Genomic DNA, 18314 nt, shown 5'->3' with positions numbered 1-18314 from the left:
GGTGGAACAAGGTGAGCTTTAAAGTCCCTTTAAACCCAAACCATTCCATGATTCTATGATCTAGACGAGCTTTGTGTGGCACAGGGAGGTGTCAGCCCTCCCCTTTTCCAAAGCGCTGCTGCATTTTGACTCTTCAGCAGTTTTGGATGTAAAATTACTTCACCAGTTAGTCTGTGACCAGCTCTGGTTATTTTTTTAAGGAGACAACCATTTTGTCTCTGTTTTTCTGCTGTAGTAGGTTTTCTGTCCCAGCCATCCCCAGTGATGATCCAGCCTTTTAGAAATAAGGAGGATTTGAGCATTTAATGGGATTTTTTTGCTCACTATGTGATAAAAGTGCAAAGGGTTAAGAAGATGCCCTTTCTGCTATAGTCAGCTCCTATCACATTTATTTGGGTGCTCCTGAGCCTTCCTCAGGGAGTCAAGATGTCACCTTTGACCTACTGCAGTTCTCTGTCCTCTCTCTTCTGCCGAGGGTTCAAGAGGCAGGATCAGAGATTTAATTCCTTTAGAAGCTTAGGAAATAACGGTCCAAAAAATGAATCACAGAATCAGCCGGGTTGGAAAAGACCCCCGAGATCATCCAGTCCAACCCTTGATCCAACCCGGCCGTGGTTCCCAGACCATGGCACTGATGCCACATCCAGTCTCAACTTACTCCACCCCCTCCCTGGGCAGCCCATTCCAACGCCTGATCACTCTCCCCATAAAAAATTCCTTCCCAATATCCAACCTAAACCTCCCCTGGCACAGCTGAAGACCCAGCCCTCTTGGCCTACTGCTGCTTCCTGGGAGAAGAGCCCAACTCCCACCTGGCTACAACCTCCTATCAGGGAGTTGTAGAGAGTGAGGAGGTCTCCCCTGAGCCTCCTCTTCTCCAGGCTGAGCCCCCCCCAGCTCCCTCAGCCTCTCCTCACAGCACTTGTGCTCCAGTCCCTTCCCCAGCCTCGTTGCTCTTCTCTGCACCGGCTCCAGCCTCTCCATGTCCTTCCTGAGCTGAGGGCCCAGAGCTGGACACAGCACTCCAGGGGTGGCCAAGAAATCACGAAGATTTCTTTTGCCTTGTAAGATTGTGTGAGATGTGACTCTTTCCCACCCTTCCAGGCCATTTGACGAGCTTGGTAGTGGCAAGGGGAGGACTGTTCTCCCTCAAACATGCACTGAAGACATTCTGCATCCCAAGGAGATTCTGTGTTTGCTTTGGTTCTCTGTCTCACCTTCTTCTCTGAACCCTCCCTCTTCTGGGCATCCCTGAATCATCAGCATCTCTGTGTCATTGATCACTTCACCTGGGAAATAGCCATGGGGATTAGGAAAATTGGGTAAAAATGTATAATGTGGTTTTTCCTCTGGTGTTACAGTGACCACCAATGAGGAACTCAGACCTTTGCTTGCTGCTGCCTCCCCAGCACACAATTTTGTCCCCCGTGATAGTCAGGGTGCAGCTCTTGGGTCTCTCCCAGGACCGGCCAGTGCCAAGAGCAAGAGATCAGTGGCTGGAACTGGAGCATGGGCTGCCTGAAAAAGTTTATGCTGTTATTCTTTCCCAGAATAATAACAATTTTGTGTCTGACCCTGCAGCCAGTTGAGGCAACAAGTCTGGAAAATGGATTTGTATCAGGTGTGATGGAGGTGAAAACCTTCCTGCAGAAACACTCCCACCTGTGTCCCTAACACATCTCCTCTGCTGAAGCTGGAAAGGCTGAACAAGAACAATCTGTCTCATTATTTTTGCTTGATTTAGAGACTAAATGTTCTGGGCCAGATTAACTTCTCAGTGCATTGACCACTACTGTTTTCTTTGTGATTCTGGGGAGAAGATTTACCCCCCCTTTTTGTGTGATGTCATAAACATCCTGTTCACAGGAGATTTGAGAATAGTCTGCTTTTGCACTGCCCTGTTTTCTGAAAACACCACACTGAATGAGCAAGTCCCAAAATTATTTTGAATGAGCAGCTGAATGAGCAAGTCCCAAACCCATGGATCATTCGACTTGGCTGAACTCTCCATCTCTCCCTACACTTTTCAAAGGCTTGGAGGATGGGTTTAGAAACTGAGAAAAACAAAGGAGACAAATGAGTGAATCTCAGACTGTTGTATACAAGTGTGTGATCGACGTCCTGGAACAACCCTTGGTGCTGAGCATCACGGTGGCCTTGCCAGGCAGGTTTCTTGCCCCTTCTGTCTAAAGTCACAACCCTGTGGCTTCACTTCCATCAGCTCTGCCAGGGGCTGGCTTGGCTGTTCCATGTGGGAGACACTTGCTGAGGGTGGTCTGGGACCAGCCACTGCCCTGGGACAGACTGATGCACTCCTGAAGGGGAGCACTGCCTGGCTCTGCTGCCCTGAGTGAGAATTAATATTTAAAAATAAGAGCTTTGGCCCATTTTGTCCACAGGTCTTCAAGGGAGGCTGGAGGGGGGGGGGAAGATTTGCCCCCCAGGTTTCCAAAGCAGCTGAATAAGAACTAAAAGAACTGAGAGAAGAGCAGCTGATCTCTCTTTCATCATGAGGAGGCTGGGTTTTTCTCTGTTTTATTTTGAGCCATGATGCCAGAAAACTGCCTGATTTAGCCTGGGTGGTTCTAGTTTTACTTGCAAAATAATTGCTTTTCTTTATATTTCTCTTATGCAAGTACCAGGAGGAAAAGAGAACAACAGCATGTTGAATAGCAGAATAGGAATAGCATTCAAGTGAGGGATGTCAGACAGACTAGGCAGGTATAAAAACAAAGAGGAATAATTTTAGGATATTTTAGACTTCGGGGCTCTTGTAAGTACTAACAGTGGTTGCAGCAGAAGATCACTGCACAGTTGGGTTCCTCTGAAAGTCCTTTGGATCACTTCTGAGGACAAAACTGGGCTGCAAACCTAGTTTGCAATGAGATGTCTGACGCTTCTTGCTCTCCAGCCAGATCATCTGAAAACCTTTGGCAAAGCACTTGGCACTCACGAAATCTCATAGCAGGAAACTTCACATTTGGAAGTGGAGAGGAAAACAGGAACCTGCTGATTCCCTTGGCCTTCTTTCCACACAGAGTCAGGGGGTGGCACACAAAAATTCCCTGCGCATACAGGAGTTGTTGTCTCCATGCTCACACCTGCAATAATCCTCTCGTAGCTTGGGACTTGGCTGGAAGAAAGGGGGAGAGAGGAAAGCCATAGAGTTTTGGGAGCACAACAACTCTCAAGGAGAAAGTGGATGATAAAGCAGTGCTTTTTGGGGAAAAGAAAAAGCACAACATAGGAGAAGCAAAATTTGGAGTTAGTAGGGAATGGTCATTGGTTTCTGCAGGGAACTGCTGCACTCAGGGAGAAGGTTATGAAAACCCATGAGTCAGAAAGGGGTATAAGAACTTCAGAACTAAATTTAAGGCTCAGTAATAAGCTGTTTAGGACAAGTGAAGGTATCTGTGTGTATTTTAGTGCACATTATCCAGGGATCCTGGGCACCCACAGGGTGCAGCCATCAACCCCATGATTAGTGCATGTTGTCTTTGAAAGTCCTGTGAACTTCAAGTGGTCTGTCAGGTTGGGAGGTGCAACTGGAAAAACCAGCAGGAATTTTAAACAGGAATTTTAAACTTCCTGTTTAAAACCGTGGAGGACAAAACCCCCATATCCTAAGTTGTAGAGTTGAATTTACTGGTCTGTACCCTCTGAAAAGATTAGAAATGAAGTTAAACTTGATTCATCACTAATTCATTAAGGTAACTAACTGGGTTGATATCCCTTACATAAAGTGTACCAACTAAAACTCCTATTTCTGGGAAGCACAGGATTCTTAAAATTGTTAATGCAAGTATTATATATATATATATATATATATATATGAGTTTTTGCATAGCAGTACATCCAGCATTGACATATGCTCAAAAAAATAGGCTTAGTGTTGGTAGGGAGGGATTTACAGTACAGAGTAACAGTGCTGCACATGGATCCATTGTTGTACCTTGAGGTCTCCTTTAGAAAACACAGTAAGTCTCAAACCAAAATTTTGCTTGCAGAGCCCCACATCATCATCCCAAAGGGCCCAGGTGAGGCACTCCAAGCACAGGAAGTCAAATGGCTTTGTGTTTGGGCTCTGATATATTTCCACTGAAAAAGAAATAAAACAAGTGAAGCTCATGAACGTTTAGTGCAGTGGAATCTTCCTGCAGAGACGTGGCAGAGTGCACCTGTCCTGGGCAGAGGGGGGGATTTATTCCTCTGTAAAGCTCTCTTTAGTCTTCTTGGATCCAAGAGGCAGACTGAGTTTCCAGAATGTATTTCTTCTCAACTCATCAGCAGTGAGTCTACCTTCCTTACGTTAGGAAGCCAAGGTAAAGAGCAAAGCTGGGGCTGAGGAGGTTTTACTGCAGCTTTGTGCAGTGCCTGAGTTGTTGTGCAGAAGTGAAGGGTCCTCCCAAGGCCTGAGCAGGGGGGATGTCTGAATTCTTTGTGTGCTGTACCTCTTCCAAGAGAAGATGCAGGGGTGGAGGAGGGCAGCACCATGTTTTCTCTCACCATTGCCTTGGTTCCCTCAAGTGTTGTAATTTTAGATTGATTTTCCTGCTGAAAAGCTGCCTTTGACCCACTTTATTTTCTGTTGCTAAAGGAGAAGTGCTGGATAAATTGGAATGAGCTTTTACGGTGCTGTGGAGGAGGAGACTCTAAACTCAGAGCCTTGTCCCAGGGCCTGGCAGCTCGTACCTTTATTGGGTACGTGGGTTTCGTTTTTATTGTAGGAGTTGTGACTGCTCTGTACCGCAGGTGTAATTCCAAGAACCAGCCACATCTGCTGCTTTTTGCCTTTAAAATCTGATTATATCTTGATACAGCAGCTCATCACTCACCTGCTCTTCCCTTTGCTGCAGTCCCTGCATTAGCATTCCCTTAGCATAGGTGGCAGTGGCACCAAGATGAGATTTCCAGAGGAAAGAGGGTGGTGCTGAGGTGGCATCACCTGTTGGACATGCAGAGTGGGATGTGCTGCAGTGCCTGCTGCAGTCACTGCCTTCTAAAGGAGATTTTATTCTCCCGTGGCAAATCCAGCGTAAAAATAGCTCTGGTGGAGGTCTGGGCACAGCACAGAGACAGGATGGGCTGAAGAAGTTTGGGGTTTTTTAAAGTCAAGCAGCATTTGAGCCCCAAGTGCTGCCTGTGCTCCTGCAGCCACCGGGACCGCACAGCTCGCGCCACCCAGACAGGTCCCATCCCTCGGGTCCCCACAGGGGCAGGCACTGGCACTTTGCCCTCTACAAGCTGCCTTGCGGGTGCAAAACCAGAGTTTTGAGGCCATTCTTTGAGTCAGGCAAGCCAGGCACAAATCTTCACAGCTTGCCTTCCCTGTCCCCTGCCAAGGGGGTCATGAGGGAAGAACCTTCCCCTTCGCAGGGGTCTGCAGTGAGCTCGGAGCTTTCATTCCTGCCCCTTGTACCATCACACAGTAGGGGCTTTTGGTTTTTGGGAAATGGGGAGGGCTGAACCCTAATTCCCAGTATTTTGATGGATAAAACAAAGCACATCCACTTTATTGCAGTGTCCAAGACATTTTTGCTACATGGTGGAGCTCCAGCCCCCGGGAGTCTGTGCATTTGGAATGCAGGAAACAGGGAGTAAGCACAGGGCCAGTTCCTTGGAGCTGTTTTTGTTCACCTTTCGTGGATGCAGAGCCTGAAGCTGACCCTATAGAATCCCCTGCTCTTTCCTTTTCCAGAAATAAGGGTATTTCGCACCTTGGGTTAAGGGAATTTCTGAGGCTGGGAACGGAGAGTTTTAGAGGGGAGAGCAAGAACTGGAAGTGGTTTTGCAGGAAGGAAAGAGAGGATATCCAGGAGCCTGTGAACTGGAGGAAAGCGAAGGATGGTGAGGCTGGAGGCAGATTACACAGGGAGAAATTCAGGCTGCAGAAGAAAATAGTGGTGGGACCATGGGAGGAAAAAGAGCAACTTGCTTCAACTACTTTTCCTTCTACTGACAGACGTTCTGTTCCTTGTCCTGGAAGAGGATACAGGGAGGTGGGCTAGTTTCCCAGCAAACAGCATCCCACCCACAGTCCTGCAGCAGGGCAGGGGGCTAGGGCTGGCCAGGGGAGGACACTCAGGTCCTCACTCCTCTCTGGAGGCAGGGAAGGGGAAACACCTCTGCAGAGCCCAGGCCAGGCTGTGCTCCCTCCTGAGGGCAGGGAGAGGCTGTGCCTGGACCACTGGAGTGACACCAGGAGACTGATGATGCTTTACTTATGCAAAGCTCTGCACCATGAGCCCTCCTTGATTGCAAATAAGTAAGCGATCTTCTTAATCCAGTGTCAGTCCAGCGGAGCAGGAATGTGACACAGGGCCTGTGGCTGCAAACAAGGCACAGCACCAGCGACAACCAGCTCAAGGGGGGGAGGGAAAGGGGCAAATCCTGCCGAGCAGGGCAGCGTGGCCAGGTGGGAAATAGTCCTGTGGTGCAGCAGATTCCTGGAGGGTATTGGAGCCTCTGACACTGCTGAGCAGTTGTAGGGCCAGTGACACTGTAATCCACTGTCGGTACCAGGTGTTGGTGAAGGCTGGGCTGCTCACACTGGTGCTGGTTATAAAATCACTGGTGAGCAGATTCCCTGGAATGGCAACAGCTCTCTGGAAAGATCTCCATGTGTCATTAATCTGCCGCGTTATTTAATTGTGAGCTGGGATCCGGAATGGCACATTATCTGCTAGTTTTGTCCTTGTGAGTATCCACTGAATGGAGATTAATAATCCAGATGGCTGGTAAAATGTTTGTTTTATTGTGGTTTCTGATTAGCATGAGATGATCAGTCCTCAGTACCTATTCAAGTAAAATGTCCTCTACATATAGTGCATGCACTCAGCAGGTTCAATATGCAATAATTGCAGGTCAGCTCATGCTGGACCAGTGCCCTTGGGTGAATTTATGCACCATTGGGTATAGCTGCAAATTGATGAATCAGATTTATAGAATTTTATATCATAGAATCACAGAATGGTTTGGGTTGGAAGGGACCTTAAAGATCATCCAGTCCCACCTCCTGCCATGGGCAGGGCCACCTCTCACTAGCCCAGGTTGCTCCAAGCCCCATCCAACCTGGCCTTGGACACTTCCAGGGATGGGGCAGCCACAGCTTCTCTGGGCCAGGGCCTCCCCACCCTCACAGGGAAAAAATCCTTCCCAATATCCCATCTAACCCTGCCCTCTGGCAGTGGGAAGCCATTCCCCCTTGTGCTGTCCCTCCAGGCCCTTGTCCCAGATCCCTCTCCAGCTCTCCTGAAGCCCCTTCAGGCCCTGGAAGGGGCTCTCAGGTCTGTAACCACCTTGTCAAAGATCACTAAATTTGCCAGGCACAATTTTCCCTCAGTGCAGCCACGTTGACTCTCATGAGTCACCTTCTTGTTTTCCATGTGCCTTAGCATGTTTTCCAAGAGGATCTGCTCCATGATTTTGCTGGGCACCGAGGTGAGCCTGACTGGCCTGTAGCTCCCTGGGTCTTCCTTTTTTCCCTTTTTAGGATATCAATCACACAGAGCATAAACTAGCACAATGCAATGATCAGCTCTCCCTGGCTCCCAGAACTGGTCCTTAGGAAAAAGGGGCTTTTTTATTTCACTGTTTTCCTTCCATCTGCCTCTGCAAGTTATTCCATTACACAGGAGCTGGTCATGACTTCCCAATTAGGGTTGAATTTTGAAATAGGACTGGGAACCTCATGATAAGCCCGTTCCTCTCCACGTGTACTGTGGCCTTTCAATGGGAAACATCACATAGGATGAGCATTATGCAACTTGAATTATTTCCCTCTGTAGTTTTTGTAGGTTTCTTTTAATTAATTCTTGACACAAAGCGTTTGAAATGGCTCTTGGGGCAGACTTCGTTGTTTTGATGCCAAGCGTTTTTCATGGCATGGGGGGAACCCACACAGTGCTGTGTTATTTCACAGCCCGGGATGTCTTAAAGGGACACTGAAGGCTGATTTATTGTTGTAGGGTTGTTGATGGTTGGTGAACAGCTGTTGTTATTCTTAAAAACCCAGTGGCAGTGGATGCAGTAATTTAGTCTAGTGTCCTAACCCCTGGTCTGTGCCAAGCCACAGCCCTGGAGTGCTGAGGAGGACAGGACAGGAGCCTGGAGAGGCTTCTTGAAATCCAAGTGAGCAGCAGAACTGACGAGCTGCCAGGGAACTGACATCCCATCTCTGCTCCGTGGAAAGCCCCACAGGAGCTTCCCAGGAGTGGCAGCCACCCATCCTGAGCTGGAAAGGCTGGGGAGATGGTGTGAAACTGGGAGAAAACTAGAGTTATGAAGTTTCTTTTATAAAAAATAGGGGTATTTGCACTGGGAAGAGGGTACATCTGTGTGTTTGTGTCCTGTGCACATTGGAAAGATGGGGAGGAGATGGACCTTTTCCCATCAGTGGGATCTCAGCTGTTCTCCACAGGAAGGAGGTCTGGCATTTCAGGCAGGAGAGCATTTTTGGGAGAGTCACATGTGTCTGAAACATAGTGAACACCCTCCTTACAGGAGCTTACTGGGCTAAAATAGGAATGCTGCAGCGCTTTCTAAATCAACTAAATATGACATTTAATAAGTTTCTGGGCAAAGCCAGCGTCACCCCCGTTTGCTGTTCCACCCAGCTGTCGCCTGCAGCGCTTCGGTCAGAGCAAGCGGGTCAGTGAAGCAGAGAGGATCCAGCTTGGGGTGGTGGCTCTGGGACACAGGACACAGTTAACTCTTTAAGTGCCACCTCCTCATATCCCTGCATGTCCCAGCTTCTCCCCAGGATTTGAAGGCTGGAGGTGTGAAACCAGTATCAGACCCCAGGTCTCTCTAACCAGGTTGATGCTCATGGATAAGTACAAGAGCTTGGGGAGCCCACAAGATGCATTTAAGTCCATATTTAATGTCTGCCTGAGTTTGTCTGTGATTATCCCTGGTTTTAGGTGGGGAAAGCCTCCTCTAGTTTCAGTGACTGGCCCAAGGTCAGTGGCAGAGCTGCCAGTGTGCCTCAGCTTTTGTGAGTCATGGTCCAGACTTCAAATGATGCCCTGGAAGAATGACCCAGGCTGGAATTTCAGAGAGCTTTAGAGGCTAAGGCAGAAAGCAGGAGTGTTTGAGCAGCACAGTGGGATTCATCCTTCCAGCAGCTGAGACTGCAGGGCATAGGGTGGGAGGCACCCTCAGCTTCCTCTGGGCCCAATAAAACTGTTGCATTTGTTTTTAATCTAAGGCAGAAGTCGTCTAGACTAGAACTGTGGTTTCTGTCCTTTTGGGAACATGAATCCAGGCAGGAAGGAGCAAAAATTTCATTAAGGAAAAAATCAGGACTCCTGAGGTTCCCAAATGAGGAAGGAGGGAGTGTTCCTGCCGTTCACAAAAGGCAGACAGAATCTGAGAAATCATGGAAGTTTGCAAGCTTGCTGTTTACCTTGGAGTTTCAAAGTCTTAGGATTCATGATTCAAGCTTACATGCACATAGTTGTTATGATTAGATCTTTCCTCCTTTATGTTTTAAATAAAAATTGAATTTTTTCTCATGCTCACCTGACTTGAGGAAGTAGAGCTTTAGAAGTGTGCTCTGTTGCCAGACTGGCAGCAGTGTCGTAAAACTTGGTGACAGGCTGTTCCAGTTGGGTTTGGGAAAGCTGCAAAATTCCTTTTCATAGGAGCAGGAGGGTAGGGTGGGAAGTTATTTTAAACTTCAACCAAGAGGAATTAATACCCACATTAGTCCTGCTTGATTTTCAACATTTGTTTGGTTTGGAATGCCAGTGAAGTGCCATGAGGACATACCCCTCATGGCATCCCATGGCATTCTGTCCTTCCAGGTCCCATTTTCCCTTCTGAGGGTGCCCCCAGGTTTTCTCAGCAGAGCAGTAGGTGTCACTGATACCAGTAGGTTGTCCCCTGAGGTCACTTACATCAACGTGGCCAGAACTCAGCAGCAGCACTTGGGCATTTATTTTTCAGCATAACCCACACAGAGAGTGTTGCTCTGCCTCGGTGTACCCAAAACCTCTTCCAGAGCAGAGAGGGGTTGCTGGGAAGAGCCATGTTTCCTAACCAGCTTTTGGGTTGTTTCTCTGAACAAGAGACATGTTTCTGACATTTGTTTCAGTGTGCCAGGAGAGGTTTTCCATGCTGGATCCCCCTATATTTCAGTGGGATTAGATCCCTGCCTTCCCTTTCAGTGGCTCAGCCAGACCTTCCAGTGCTGATAGAAATTGTACAAAACCCCTTTCAGAGATCTATGTGTAGCTCCATAACTGGGAGACAGCAGGAGCTAGTCTGTCTTTGCAGCAGATGCCACGATGGAGAAGCCTATCCTGAGGGAAGGTCCTGGGGAAAGGCCCACAGAGCTGCTCCCAGGGGTGCTGCAGCTCCCAGGGGTTCCGTGTCTCCAAACTGGCACAGCTGGGCCTGGCTGGGGTCACTGACCTGCTCTCTCCCTCAGCTCCAGCCCTGGTTTGGCCTCTGTGAAGGCTTTGACATATCCCTCCGGTCTCCTGATGTGCCAAAGGAGGTTCCACATGCCAGGGCAAGGCGGGGGGTGACAGGCAGGGCTCCGCGTGGGCAGAGCAGGCAGGATGCTGGATCCATCCCAGCTCTGCCACTGGCTCACTCGGGCACATGGGCTGCCCTGGGATGTACCTGGCACTACTTGAGCACAGCCCAGGGGCAGCAGCTCAAGGTAGGGCTGGTGGCCCAGGGAAGAGGCATCTTGGTATTTAAATGGGCACTGCTGCCCTACACCCTCCTGTCCAGTCCCTGACAGCTCCAGACACTGGGCACACTTGGGAGCAGGGCGACAAGTTTGGCTTTTTATTGCTTTGGGGTTGTTTTATCCCCCAAGTTTGCAGCAGCAGTAACATTCTGCTGGAGAAGAGATGGGTTTGGGGGTTTTATGGCCTTTAGAACTCACAGTAGGATGGCAAAATGTGGGAGCTGCAGGAGGTGGTTTAGCGGAACACGATGTTGGTTGGGAAAGCAGGGAAGGAGCACAAGCAAGTTTGGGGGTTTTTACTTCACTAATTTACAGGAACACTGCCCTTTACTATCTGTTTAAAGCCTAATATAAGCTGAATAATAGGAATGTATGAAAAACTATTACCACTGAAGGGAAGCCTGAAGATCGGATTAATGATGCCGTTAGTTCCCCATGTGCTATGTGTGTGGACTCTTCCACTGCTCACAGGTACATGAATTTTTAGGTCTGAAAGTCCTCAGTATTTGGGCTTTAAATGCTAAGGAGAGAAGTTGCTTGATTTCCATCATAGCTGAGGTGATCTGTGTAAGATGGGGATGTTTCTGTCAGTTTTAAGCGTTATTTAATGCTTGTTTACAAACTACCCTGAGCCCAATTTGAGTCAATCAGAGTTATTTTAGGCAGGTTTTATTTGGGGGAAAAGGTGACAGAAGGAGGCCCTTGATCCGTATGTTGCGTGCAGAGCGCAGGCTTGTTCAGACACAGATTAGAGAGAGTGTAATCTTTTAGTTTGCAATTTCAGTGTAGGTTTTTGATGATGGAAAGAAACTTCAGTGTGCTGAAAACAGAGTGGTACTTTTTCATTGCTTTTTGTAATTATTCCAGTGTAGAGTATTCAGTGCTCAGTGCTTGTCACCCCATTCCGAGCTGCCCTCAGCCCCCAGGTTTTAGGAGACTTACTCAGTGCTGTCCCTGTGGGTTGGGGATCGCAATCTCGGGATGCTGAGATGGGGGATTTGCCTGAGTCAGAAAGGCTGTTCATGTGAACTGATGAGGAAATCTGCTGTGAAATGAAATCAATGCTCACTCACAAACTCTGGCCTGGGCTGTTACAGAAACCCCAGGAACACAGCCCAGTGCCCATGTGCGCATTCATTCACATCTCTGAACCAGGCACATCTTGACCTTAAATCAGTCACCTGGAAAGGGCTTATCCCTCCTTCCAGAGGATCTTCCTGTTCAGACAGACCCCAGCTGGAGGTGGGCAGGAACTGGCACAGCAGTGCTTTGCACCAGTACCTGCAATTCTCCTTAGACTGGTCTGTTTTACACTTGTCCATGGTTCGGAGCACTTGGTAGCATCCAGGACTCAGTCACCCTTTCACATGATTATTTTGTATTTGGGATCAAAACAGACAACACTTGCAACTCCTCACTTATGGGCAGAGCTGGGCAGTGTGTGGGCAACCTTTGGGCAACCACAGAAGTGGACTGTGTGGACTGTGAGCCATGTGGACACCCCGGTGACCGCTGTGGGTGTGAGGAGGGAGTGGATCTCCCAAAAACCAGGCAATCCTGACTCGTTGGCTCCTGATGCTGCTGTGAATAAGCCCTTTGCTCTCCCCTCTGCTCCTCACAGCTGTGGGTAAACCAGGAGGATGGGGTAGAGGAGGGGACCAGCGATGTGCAGAACGGCCACTTGGATCCCAGCGCCGACTGCCTGTGCCTGGGCAGGACCGTGCAGAACCGCGACCAGATGAGAGCCAACGTCATCAACGAGATCATGAGCACCGAGCGCCACTACATCAAACACCTCAAGGACATCTGCGAGGTACGGGGCTGGGACCCTGGGGGCTGTCCACAGGGAGGGTTTGTCCATGGCCTGTGACCCTGGGGCTCAGCAGGACATGGTGGGCTGTCTAGAGCTGAGGGTTTGTCTATGGGTTGAGGGTTTGTCCATATGCTGAGGTTTGTCCATGGGCTGTGACCCTGGGAACTCAGCAGGACACAGTGGGCTGTCAGGAGAGGTTTGTCCATGAGTTATTTGTGAAAAAACCACAGTGTGTTTGAGTGGTGTGTCTATAGAGGAGCAGCATCTGTTGATAAGTATTGATAGTTCTGAGAATTTTCTGCTGGATCTTATAATTCCTTCAGTTTGTATTAACTAAAAGTACAATTTCCGGCCCTTTATTCCATACCTCTTTGACTGAAGCATGATGAGGTTGAGAACCTTCAAACAGTCCTCTTAATTAAAACCCAGTGCCATCTACTTTTGAACTTGTGATTGAGGAAATGAGGTTGTAATTAAACCAATCAGTTACCCGTGTCATCTGTGCCTTTCATATCCGGTTCACAATTTCCCCTGGCTCAGGATGGCCCCAGTTACCTTTGCTTATGGTGAGACTGATGGAAAAATGTTTGCACCGTGAGAAATGAAGTACACTAGGTTTATACAGTGGAAGGAAACCAGCAAACAAATGGACCTTAGTGACTGACCCCACTCATCCCCAATTTGATTCTTCTTCATGATGTTACAATTAACCTCTACAACCCCTTACACACAGGATTAGTCCCCTGAGCTGAGCCTGGCGTGCAGAGCGTGTAGGAAGAGGAGTGCACAGTTGCACTGGAGAGGGCAGCAGGACAGCTTGGGCATTTTATGTAGAGCATGTACTTATCTCTGAGAGGCAGAAGTTTGCTAGCACTGAAATCAAAGCCCATGGATGCCTTTCAGCTCATCCCTTGGAATGTTTAAGATTTAGTGAGCCTGTGCCCAGTCAATGTGGTGAAGCCCCTTGCGGATTCTGCTTAGAAGAATGTCTTCCTCCCTTCCTACTTGCTGCTTGTCTCTTGACGAGGCAGAGCAGCCATCCAAAAAGCATCTATGACGCTTTTCAAATATGGAAGAGTCTTGGGATTTCAATTTGCAAACAAATGAGCTTAATTTCACTGTGCTATTTCGGTCAGAGAGCTTTGCATTGGAGAAGGGAAGAACTGCAGGCACTTTTCCACATACTGTTTCTTTTTCTGCATTTGCACTTTTCCATTGAAAAATTAAATAAACCTTAACTTGCACCTCCAGCCATGTCACTGTGCTTCTGCCAAGTGGGATTCTCAGGAGGTACAGCCAGATACAGCTGCATTGACATCCATGGGGTGACACAGATTTACTGCACCTAATGCTATGTCCCAGATAGGAGAGAGATCTGGAAAGCTCTTTCTTTGCTCTGTGTGATACAAAATGGTATTGAGGGGATAAATCTTACCTCCAGGTAGAGCACCAGGAAATGATTCAGCTGCTTCTGCTGAGGAAGGAGGAGGACTGAGATAGGCATTCTCATCTGTGAAATGATGGGCTGTGCCTTGCTGGAGAGAGGCTCATTGTGCTCAGTTTAATCAGAGCAATCTCTCTGCCTGGAGAAGGCTTGGGCATTTGGGCACAGCATGACTGGAGATGGAGAGAGTGGCTGGCTGGAGCTCCCAGTGCCCCTGATGGATAACAGAGGTGTGATTTGTGCCTCAGGAAGAGCACAAACCCCCACGAGCTGCACGAGTGCTCTGACAGTGGCAAATTCCCTGCTTCCCTTGGCTCCTTGTTTTAGGGTGTCAGGCGGAACGGCAGCAATGTGAGGCACTGGAGGGGGTGGCAGAGGGGCTCTGGCTGGGTGGCAAAGCTTGAGCCTGATTTAGTGCTGAGTTTAGCAGTGTGTGGTCATAGTCTTGTTACTGAGCTGTAATGAATAACAAATCCTAATACCAGGGAGGCACTTTAGGATATGTGGTTGTTACTGAGAACAGTGATTAAGAGCCCTTCCATTTCTCTCTTCTGCTTCACAATGTATTTCCAATACCTCATCATGGCCGGGCTTCGCGAACGAAGATTTGGGAAGGCTCTACCCACGTTTGTTACAAGCACGCTGGTGGCTAAAGAGGCCAATACGAGATAGGCATGTCCGATTGCAAAAGGCACAACAGAAAGACTCCTTAGCTGGTATATTCTGCAAGACACGGTTCTTTCTGCGTTGTCTTTTCTCTTCGATGGTGATCCTGCGTGTGTTCTCAAAGGAAGCAGCAGTGTTATAGATGGTGTGTCTCCAGACCTCCCGATTGGAGGCCAGAGTAGACCAGTTATGATGATCAATATGGCCGAGGCTGAGATGTTTCAGGGAGTCCTTGTATCTTCTCATTGGGGGTCCTCTCTTGCAGCAGCCGGTGGCAAGTTCACCATAAAGCAAGATCTTAGGGAGGGGGTGGTTGGTCCTTCATCCTGGAGACGTGCCCTGCCCAGCACAGCTGTGTTCTCATCAACATGGCCTCAATGCTTGTGACTGCTGCCTGTTCTAGAACAGATGGATTGGTCACATCATCTGACCAGTGGATGTTTAGGATTGTATGGAGACAGCGTTGATGGAAGCGTTTGAGGAGTCACAGGTGGTGGCGGTAAATGACCCATGATTCAGATCCATATAAGAGAGTAGAAAACACTATGGCTCTGTAAACACTGATCTTGGCACTTTTCTTCAAGTGTTTATTACGCCATAGTCTTTTATGGAGTTTTCCAAAAGCTCTCTATGCCTTTGCTAGCCTGTTGTCTGTCTCCCCATCAATCTTACCATCTGAGGAGATGAGGCTGCCCAGGTAATTAAACTGCTGGACTGATTTGAGCTCTGATTGGCCAATGGTGATGTGGGGATGAAGGAAGACTTCCTGAGGTGCCGGTTGATAGAGAACTTATGTCTTCTTTAAGCTGACTTCCAACCCAAAGAGCTCAGCAGCCTCAGCAAAGCAGGATGTTAAACACTGCAGAGCTGCTTCTGTGTGAGTGACAAGGGCGGCATCATCAGCATAAAGCAGCTCCTGGACAAGATGGTTTAAGGTCTTGGTGTGGGCCTTCAGTCACCTTAGGTTGAATAGGCTTCCATCAGTACGATATCGAATGTAGATACCGTCCTGATCATCGAGGTTTGCCATGGCCCTTTGGAGCATCATACTGTATTATTATACACCATGTTATTACTCATAACACCCCTGGCATGAGTCTGGCCAAGCCAGGAGCTCAGGAGCTGGCAAACACCAGGGTGGAAATAACCTGTGCAAGCCAAGGCCTGTGGGAAGCAGCTACTTGAAGGGAATTGCCCATCCCAGCAAAGCCCCACTGCCCCCATGGGTGGTGCTATGCCCTCACTTAGGGCATGAAGGACTGAACTGCTGCTGGGAGAAACACTCCTGTGGAGATTTGTACTGGGGGTAAAATGTGGAGTTTTGCTTGGATTTCATTATCAGGAGTGGATGGATCATTATTCTGAAATATCACCAAAGGGAAAAATTGGGATTGTTCAGCCTGGAGAAGAGAAGCTTTGGAGTGACCTAACTGGGGCCTTCCAGGACCTGAAGGGAGCCTGCAAGAAACTGACAGGGAGCAGGGTTAGATGGGATATTGGGAAGAAATCCTTCCCTGTGAGGGTAGGGAGGCCCTGGCACAGGCTCCCAGAGAAGCTGTGGCTGCCCCATCCCTGGAAGTGTCCAAGGCCAGGTTGGATGGGGCTTGGAGCAACCTGGGCTGGTAGGAGGTGTCTCTGCCCATGGCAGCGGGTGGGACTGGATGATCTTTAAGGTCCTTTGCAACCCAAACCATTCTGTGATTCCGTGATGATTCCATGAAAAGAAAGAATAAAGACTTGAGCCTTAAGGAAACACCCAGCAATAGGAATGTCAGGGTTAGCACTTAATGCTTAGAAAAGTAATAAAATACTGAAAACTAGGTTTTTAGGATGGGTAGCAGTAGCCAGCCTTACTGTCAGGCAGTGCTGCTCAGCCCTGTACTGTGAAGCACCACATCCTCCTCCCAGGTAACAGGTGACAGGACGAGAGGAAATGGCCTCAAGCTGTGCCAGGGGAGGGTTAGGTTGGATATTAGGAAAAATTTCTTCATGGAAAGGGCTGTAAAGCCTTGGAACAGACTGGCCAGGGCAGTAGTGGAGTCACCATCTCTGGAAATGTTAAACAAACATCTGGATGTGGCACTTGAGGACGTGTTTTAGTGGTGAACAAGGTGGTGGTGCTGGACTTGATGATCCTAGAGGGCTTTTCCAACCTTAGTGGTTCTGTGATTCCATGATTTTCTGGATGCATGGCCATCTCTGGGCTTGAAAAGAAACCTGCTGCCCCTGGGGTTTGATCCTGGGAGGGCACAGGGCCTGTCCAGGGCAGGACAGGAGCCTCAGGGGGAGCAGAGAGGCAGGGAGGGGGTTTGGTTTGGGGAGCGCAGGTGGAAGAACCAGAGGCAGAAGAAAGAGCAGGGTGCCAGGCTTTGAGAAATGGGCAGGATTTGGACCAGCAGAGGAATTAGGAAGACACAGCTCAATTTAAGGAGGTGTTAGAGGCAGAAGTGACAGGGCTTGGATGGGAACAGCAAGGCAATTGAGAAATCAAAGGAATCCTCCATGTTACAAGCCACTGGGAGGTGGGAGGTGGGAAAGGGCAGCCAACTTCCAGTGTTGCATTCTGCTCTTTTCCAAGTAATTTCACTTTGAATTTTTTTTTTAATAACGTCAACTGGATTCCACCTAAGCCTTGCCTTGGTGCCAGGACAGCTCTGAGTGCCGCATAGAGAGCATCCTGGTTGCAGCTCAGCATGTGAGGCCGGGGCCGCTGTGCAGAGCTGACGAGACAAGTCCCCACGTGGTCTGGGTCCTTTAGCCTGACTCATCCTCAGAGATGGATGAAAAGCACTTTCTTGTGCTGCCTCATAGCGAAGCAGCATAAAACCTGCTTGGCAGCAGTGGTGCCCTCCTTCAGAGGCCCAGGACTGAGGAGCTGCTTCCTTGGTGTGCCCAGTCTGTCCTCCATGGATAACAGACTGCAGAGAGCTCTTTGGGTCTGTACTGCATATCTCTGCAGCCTGTAGCTGTCTTTCGCATCCTGCTTGTGCACACCTTGTTTTTCTGCTTTGGAGCTGGCTGATTGTTGCCCTGTTGAGGAACAGGCTTGTGTTCCTCCAAGACTTGTTCTATATTTTAGTGCAATCACAGTGCCCGACATTCAGTGGTGGCTGTAACAGGTATTTGAGTAAGTGCTGTAGAATCCTGCCACCAAACGTGGCTCTGGTTTGCCTCTTCAGTTCAAACAGTTTCAGTTTTGCTCTTGTGCTTATTCTGGGTATGTGCATATCAGTACCACACTCACCTGCACAGTGTTTTATAGCCCAAATGGTACTGGGCCAAGCTGAGGAATGCTTACAGGGCAGTGTAAACAGCCCCAAAACAGCTCAGAGAAGAAAGAAACTGGAATATCATCAGAACTACCTTTGAAGTTACAGCCTGCAGTGGCTGTTACCTCCTCATTCTCTCCTTCACCCTGCTCTCAGGCAGGCAGCATGGATGGATGGATGGTCCAGCTCTCCTGACTGTCTCTAAATCCACTTTTGGGTGAAGAAAACTTAGCACTTAACCTCCTGCAAATACCTTCCAACTTTGGCTTATACTTCAGGGACTACATAGAAAAGTACTTTAAAGAGAGACAGTTTGGCAGCTATTTTTAGGTATTCATTGAGCAAAACACTCTCCAACATCTGCTCATCAGTCAGCTATCCCTTCTCTGAGCAAACCTGACGGGATGAGCAGAAGGAAGA

The 18314-nt window shown here is 48.7% G+C and overlaps 1 protein-coding gene across 15 annotated transcripts in view; it reads left to right on the top strand.

The window, feature by feature from the left end:
• The window catches only part of ARHGEF9 (Cdc42 guanine nucleotide exchange factor 9), a 206395-nt gene that overhangs the window by 141854 nt on the left and 46227 nt on the right, over positions 1–18314 (top strand). For all 15 annotated transcript variants that reach the window (XM_051790131.1, XM_051790127.1, XM_051790130.1 and 12 more), the window contains one exon: positions 12324–12515. In XM_051790131.1, coding sequence (XP_051646091.1) covers positions 12324–12515 — 192 coding nt within the window. The remainder of the gene's footprint in view (positions 1–12323; positions 12516–18314) is intronic.

This window comes from Manacus candei, unplaced genomic scaffold, assembly GCF_025592945.1.
Source record: "Manacus candei isolate 608988 ecotype Guabito, Panama unplaced genomic scaffold, ASM2559294v1 h1tg000003l, whole genome shotgun sequence".
NCBI lineage: Eukaryota > Metazoa > Chordata > Aves > Passeriformes > Pipridae > Manacus > Manacus candei.
The sequence above is the reverse complement of the archived record's forward strand: the minus strand, read 5'-3'. Positions and strand labels throughout refer to the sequence as shown.